Here is a 7,543-nt window from a genome sequence, read left to right as displayed (position 1 = left end):
GTCCGTCCCCCAGTTACCAATAATGTCAAAAATTATATAACGTAAAATTAAAAGAAAAATCAAAGAACCGAGGGAGAGAGGGAAGGCGGGTTGAGGGTGAGATTGTTGTTTTGCCTCCCCCCCCCCCCCCCCCCTCCCAATCCCATCTTTTAATGCAAGTCAAGTCTGACTCTGAGCATGCATGCGCCAAGTTTACGAAGTCGCTGCCGTGAAAAGCAAAAAGAGAGAAAAAGAAGAAGAATGTTACAAAGAAAAAGAGGGGTTCCATCCTGAGATGCAGCTGAAGTTTGGTTGGTAAAAAACTAATATGAGTGAAAGAGGTGAATTTTCAAGCATTTGGGAGATCTAAATCGGAAGAAAGAGAGAGTGAGACGTTGAAGTGGAAGGAAGGGATAGATAGGGAACCGTTGAAGTCGCAGCACGACGCTCAGAGAGGTTAGCTGAACCGGTATTTGCAGAAGTTGGGCAGCGGGGGAGTTGGGCAGAGAGGCAGAACAACAACTACTTTTAAGTGTTGGGCGGGGTCTTCGGGTGCAGTCAGACGAGAGAGATCGTGGGGAGAGGCAAAAAACAATGCATGAAGATGTACGCGGTAAGGAAGGAGAAGAAGATCCGGCCTGAATTCGTGAAAGAAGGCGTGCCCCAATCCAAGAAGAATACGTAATAAAAAGACAATCGCGAGAGAGGGCCGGATATACGTATATCCCCGACACGGGACACTTTCCAAAATAACGGAGAAAAGAGCTCGCGCTCCGCTTCGAGAAATCTTTGGAGAACAATTTTTTCTCTCGAAAGGAAGGGGCCAGGGCCGGCGTTTGACGTTTGGAGAAAATTTGAGGAGGGATAGGGAAGGAAAGGAGGAAGTGCCCTAATATAATAGTTTGAAGGCAGTAAAATCTGTTGGAAAAAGCTCTCGTTGAGCCAAGAAGATCGAGGAGAGAGTGGTGGGCAAGAGATGAATTCCCTAATGGCGCCCAACATGGAGTTGCAGGAGCCGAGCATTGACGCGGACAAACTGAGCTACGAGATATTCTCGATCCTGGAGAGCAAGTTCCTCTTCGGCTACGACGACCAGAGGCTATGGATCCCTAACGAGGTGGCCGTCGGGACGACGAGCCCTGTGAAGGCTCCTGCGCCGGCCACTTGTGAAACCGGAAGCGGAACCATCAAGAACCAGAGGGGAAAGGTATGCATCCTCTCCATCGACGGGGGCGGGATGAGGGGGATAATCTCCGGCAAGGCACTAGCCTACCTGGAGCAGGCTCTCAAGAACAAGACGGGAGATCCCGATGCCAGGATCGCCGATTACTTCGATGTCGCGGCCGGTACAAGCATCGGGGGCTTATTCACGGCGATGCTCTTCACCAGGGGAGAGAACGATCGGCCACTCTTCCGGGCTGAGGATACATGGAAGTACCTGGCGGAGCAGGGGAAGAGGCTCTTTGGGGGAGGAGCTGGTCCGCCTCGAGGCTCCACTAGCGGCGGAGGGACTGGTTTGCTCAGGCGGTTATTGTTGCCAAGCGGGATGAGTGGATGCTGCTCCGCCTCCTCCTCCGCCCGCCAGACGGCCAAGGTGGATCGCTCCATGAAGGAGATGTTCACGCTGAACGGGAGGGCTCTGACGCTGAAGGACACGTTGAAGCCCGTCCTCATACCCTGCTACGACCTCTCTAGTTCCGCGCCCTTCCTCTTCTCCCGGGCCGACGCCTTGGAGACGGATAGCTTCGACTTCGAGATGTGGGAGGTGTGTAGGGCGACATCGGCGAACCCGGCGAGGCACTTGGAGCCCGTCCTGATGAGGTCGGTGGACGGGCAGACGAGGTGCGTGGCCGTCGACGGTGGGCTGGCCATGAACAACCCGACGGCCGCTGCCATCACCCACGTCCTCCACAACAAGCAGGAATTCCCCTTCGTCCGTGGGGTGGAAGACCTGCTGGTGCTGTCGCTTGGCAGCGGCCAGCTCGACGGCGCCTACGACTACGAGCACGTCAGGAAATGGACCTTGTTGGAATGGGTCAAGCCTCTGTCCAGGATCGTCGGCGATGGCACCGCCGATGTGGTCGACCATTCCATCTCCATGGCTTTCGGCCAGAGCACAAGCACCAACTACGTCCGCGTCCAGGTAGGTGGTACTGTTACCCCCCAATGGCTCCATTTTATATACCCCGCCCCAAATCCGTCTCCTCTTATACAAAAGACCCCTCATGCCCCCTGCTGCTGCTGCTGCTGCTGCTCTCTCTCTCTCTCTATCTGCTTTTTCGGTCCACAAGTTTTCATGAAGGGAGCTCCTGCTGCTGCTCCACCTCCTCATCTTTCATACGTTTGGGATGTATCTTCCCATCATGCTCTGTGATGAACTTTTTTGTAGAACAGGCTTGTCTGTCCGTGCTGTTTCCGATTCAATTTTGCTAGTTGTTGTCTGGCGACTCACCTCTTCATTGCTTATACAGGGCTGGATATTCTCTTGTTCTTTTTTTTTTTAATCCTTTGGTTTTCACTGGGATAGAATGGTTTGTGCTACCTGATTCTTCAGTTCATGAATCAGACCATGTTGTTTATTGTTGATTAGGGATTTTGGGAGCAGTTTCTCCCAATATTGTTGTCACATGGTCGTTTTATGCAAATGATTTTTTTTAAGAAACGCGGCCCGATGAACAAAATCTGTAAGATTGTGATTCATTTTGTAAATCTCTCTCTCTCTCTCTCTCTCTCTCTCTCTCTCTCTCTCTCTCCATTGAGGCCAGAGGGCTGGGAGATTGAGGAGGATTTGCATGTTTTAGTGATTCTCCTGGGAAAAACATGTTAAGAGAGTCGTGTGGGGGCTCTTGAGGAAGACTCTAGATTTGTTAGCTTTCACCATTTTTTTACGCCTTTCTTTCTGTATATTGATTACCGACGACGACGCTAGTTAAAAATTCTGAGGGATGCATGCTACTGGTGTCGCAGGCAAACGGTTTGGATATGGGTACATGTGCGGCCAACATGGACGACAATCCCAGGCCTAGCAACGTCAAGAAACTGATTGGAGTTGCGGAGGAGATGTTGAAGCAGAAGAACGTGGAGTCGATTCTTTTCGGTGGAAAGAGGATTGGAGAGCAGACTAACTACGAGAAGCTTGATTGGATTGCTGGGGAGCTCATCTTGGAGCATCAGCGGAGAAGATCCAGGATTGCCCCCACTGTTGCCTTCAAGCAAGCAGCACCGAGGGACTCCCCTTCCTTCCTCGTAGACAAGTAATGATTTTTGTTTTCCTCTTTTTTGTGTTCGTTTATTGCCTCCGCTGCGCATGTGGATCAGTTTAATGCTGTGCTGCTGTTTGCTCACCCCGCTGCCTTGTTTCGACCACCTGATCCATCATGGACCATCCCTCCCCCCTCTCTCTCTCTCTCTCCATGAACATGGTCCCTCCACTCCAATGGTCCCATTCCGAAATTACTGCGTGATTAAAATTATCGAAATACCCACGTCGGCCAGTTTTTTGACAACGCCTGCAATCAATAGCGTCTGACGGACCTCACATCCAGTGGTATCTTTTCTTTGATGCTGCTTATTCATTTTGCCATTGTTCTTTCGTATTTACCAAAATGCCAGGGAAAGGGTTTTACTTTTTAAAAATCATTTCCTTCCCTGATTTGGCTTGTGGTTGTAGGATGTTCCCTTCTGCTTTCAGAAACAGGAGATGCGATGAACTGTTAAAGGGCACGTTTGGAAGAGAGAAAAACTCATAGGAAAAGAAAGTTTTGCCTATGAGAGTTTTTTATACTAGAAGTTTTCCAAAAAAAAGTTTTTCTCTTGTTTGTGCAGCATGAGAAAACAGAGTGAGAAAATGTTGGTGGTGAGATGGGTTGTGGGGAGTTTAAGAGCCTACGATTTCAGGAAATGCCATTGCCAGCTATCAAAATCATCTCATAAAATTTGATCAGGGACAACCATTTTGTGAAAAAAAGATTACTAGAAGAAGATAAGATTTGTGGGTTGAGCTCGTCTAGCTGTCAAAATGGCCCTGGGCGTAGGTCTCTTGTAGAGGTTAGCCTTAGGGACAAGGTTCACCGACGTACTGAGACGGGGGACCCTATTCAGGGTATTCTGGTCAGTGGGAATGTTGTTTAGCATCTCGCCAATGCTGGCGATCGTTGCTTAATTAAAGTGGTCCGTGGTCCGGAAGAGAGATTTCTCCCAACTCCCAAGTCCCAACCCTATTGCGCGGTTGCCAAAGTAGGATGTGGTCAAGCCCCATCCAGCACTGAACCTTTTCTTCCTTCCGCATCTGTTGTTGCAACTGCCTGCTCTTTCCCCTTCTTTTTGATGCCCCTGATGCTAAGTTTAACAAAGTCTTGATGATCCCTTCCGCTTTTCTTCTTTGGAATTGGCTTCCTCATCCTCAGCACGTGGCACGATCTAGTGCTATCATTGTTTGATTATCCTTCCGGGTTATTTATTTTTTTGTGCACCATGGATTAAGAATTAGGACGACCTCCGAATAGGAAAGGTAAATTATACAACAAACCTCAACATTTCATTAATGAAACAGGAAGTCATTCGAGGTCCTTTGGTTTCTTCCTTTGAACTAGGAACGAGTACACCTTGGTCCTTTCGATGCACAGAAACAACAAACCTTCCTTTTCTTTTTTGGTGAGAAGCGGATAAGATAAAACCCGTTTTATATATGTAAAAACTACTAACAGGATGTGAGCACCCCAACAGCAGTTGTTTGGATATCTGGTAGGTGTGCTGGAGATTGATGGTAGGAGAGTCAAGGGAAAATCAACTGTTAAAGAGCGCGAGTTTGCGTGTGTTTTTGATGAACCAATGCCTCCCTCATGTTTCTTTGGTCAAAAAGTTATCCAGACACATGAAAGACAAGTCTCTGTTTCCCTTCTTTTTAACCGAGGGCCGCCTCTTATTCTTTGCGTCTGTATGTGACTGCGCAGGTAAAAGGGAAGGACGGGGAGGTGGAGACTTTAAGAGTGCAACTGCTGCTCTGATTTTGGGGCGGGTAGGATTGATCACCTTTTGTTTTGGTTTGGAGTTAAAGGGTGGGCGTGGTCGATATGAAAGCCACCCTCCAGATCTCTCAGGATTCTCAGCAGTCTCCGACCTCTTTCTTTTTTTCTTTTTTTTGAAAGGGGCAGACCCCACCAGTTATTATTCAATACCACTGGGGTTTGAACCTGCAACGTCCCACCACAAGTAGACGTGCACTGACAGCTCCTACCAACCACGGTGAGCCCCCGTTGGTCTCAGACCTCTTTCTTTGATCCTCTAGTGGAAGCGTGGTTTCAGTTCTACAAATGTCCAACAATCTAAGCTAAGCATATAGTGATGTGCGTGCGTGTGTCTCCCATTTTCCATCTCCCATCTGTAGTACAAAACCTGCGCGATGGCATGTGGACACTCTACGTGGGAGGTTCACCCCTACAGAAAAAAACAAGGCTATGTCCAGCACATCATGTCATTTTCTTCATGACACCATATATATATATATATATATATAGAGAGAGAGAGAGAGAGAGAGATTGAGAGAGGCGAGGGGAGTTGGTGAAGTTTGGAATTTAGTCAGTGGAACGCTTAGAAAGGAAGGGAGGCCCACTTTCTATTATTTTGGGAGAAGACCTTATTTTTTCCGGCGTGCCAGACATGATGACCTCCATCCTGTGTTTGTTTGACGGTGGTTTGGTGCATGCGTAGGTTGCCTTCCCGTGTTGTGAAACTAAAGAGATCGTGTTGTAATCTTGGTAGGGGAAGTTGCTCTCTCTATCCTGTTGTTACCCATTTGAATGTTATCCTGTTGTTACCCATTTGAATGTGTTGTCGTTAGATGAAAGAAAGCATGCACGGTTTCCTGGTGATGCTCGTGTTTGTTTGCTCTAAACGCCAACACTAAATCTTTTACAAAACTTTTGAGTATCCTAACGCTACACGTCAGCAATTTTTTGTTATCTATCCCAGCCTAATTTTGCATCTCCAGTCAGCCAGGTAGAGAATCGGGTAGTGGATCACCAAAGCAATAGTCCATGCGAAGACCGTAGGTATGGCAGGTCTTTGTGCTGGGTGCGGTTTCTTCGGGTTATGAATAAAAAAAAACAAAGATCATGACATTCCTCAAATAGTTGAATCAAAGTTCGAGTTGTATGTCTTGCTTATAATTATCTATCACTTGAGAATTGATTGAAGCAAAAATGGTTTAAACCATCCTTTTATGGCTGAGTTTGGTCATCTTCTATAGTTTGAGCCGAACAATCTAGTCCATTACTTTTGGTGCTTCTGTACATACTATCCATGCTCCCAAGTAGGTGTAACCAGGTCTGGTATATGTGACCTAAACCAATGCACCAACTCGATGGACTTGACCAGGAAAGGACCTCACGCTTCTGAATTTCCTCAAATGAGTCTGCTTTTCGGGAAACTCTGAAAGAGACATTTGCATTTTGGATTCAGATTCAGATGTGGCATGACCTGTTCCGAATCTTATGGTTTCAAGGATAGGAGAAGAGAGGTTTATGCTACTCTTCCCCACCAACCTTTTTTGTTGTTGCCTATAACTTCACCGCCCACCTTAACCCAAACCACCTAAATCCACTGTTACTTTGGGCCAAAATGTCTCCAATTGACAATATCTTTTCAAGTTTTTGAGATTGCAGAGGAAAAGAAATAAAAATTGATCGTACTGTGTGAGTAATTTCACCCAATTCTCTAAAAACCTTATAACTTTTGATATTCTCTTGATATCCAAAGTCACAAATATCTTATATTGTTAAGACCCTTTTACCCTTAGCAGTTGCAAATTTATGTATTTTTGCAATAAAATTGTATCGCATGTTGGTTATGTCCAACACCCACTTAAATATAGAATCATAGGTTTTTTGTATGTGAATTTAAACCTCACAAACTTGCATAAATTTATTTATGAAATTTTGATAAAACTGAAACCACCAAAATCACAAATATCCTACTCTTTCGCTTATAATAAAATATTTCATATAAATATATTTGCGAAACACCTCTCCCAAATATCTTACTATTTCGCATATACTTTCTAAAATCACATAAATTTATGTGTGAAACACTTACCGCTAATTTCGCAAATAGATTACTTTTTCATATATATTGCATTCTCTCATGTGAAGTTATTTGTGGATCTCTAAATATCACAAATATTGTACTTAAATATCTGTAAAACTATGACAAATATGTGATATTTCATATTTTTTGAATCATATATAAATTTATGGTCCCCAACCTATGACAAATATGTGGTCCTCAACATGCTTTTTTCGCATAATCTAGGGTTTCTTTTATCTTTTCTCCCCAACCAGTGGTCCCAAACCTGCTTCCCTTTCGACAACTAATTTCAACTCATTTGCATATATCATACTTGTTCGCATATATATTCTAAAATCTCGTGAAATATATTTGAGAAAAACTTATTGATCGACAAAAATCAGACAGTTTTGCAAAATTGTTTCTCCATGTATAGACAAGTCAATATAATTAACATATAACTAAATAGAGTTAGTTTTCACGAAATCATATAACTTGAAGT

General features: G+C 45.2%; 1 protein-coding gene across 1 annotated transcript; it reads left to right on the top strand.

Moving 5' to 3' along the window:
- The first annotated feature begins 362 nt into the window (after nucleotides 1-362).
- Nucleotides 363-5,283, top strand: LOC149817435 (patatin-like protein 7). Its single transcript, XM_089984736.1, has 3 exons — nucleotides 363-2,122; nucleotides 2,947-3,233; nucleotides 4,932-5,283. The coding sequence occupies exons 1-3, from the start codon at nucleotides 956-958 to the stop codon at nucleotides 4,933-4,935; spliced, it is 1,458 nt and encodes a 485-aa protein (XP_089840862.1). The 5' UTR covers nucleotides 363-955; the 3' UTR covers nucleotides 4,936-5,283.
- The last annotated feature ends 2,260 nt before the right edge of the window (nucleotides 5,284-7,543 follow it).

Source organism: Nuphar pumila, chromosome 13 (assembly GCF_984573655.1).
Source record: "Nuphar pumila chromosome 13, dmNupPumi1.hap1.1, whole genome shotgun sequence".
NCBI lineage: Eukaryota > Viridiplantae > Streptophyta > Magnoliopsida > Nymphaeales > Nymphaeaceae > Nuphar > Nuphar pumila.
The sequence above is the reverse complement of the archived record's forward strand: the minus strand, read 5'-3'. Positions and strand labels throughout refer to the sequence as shown.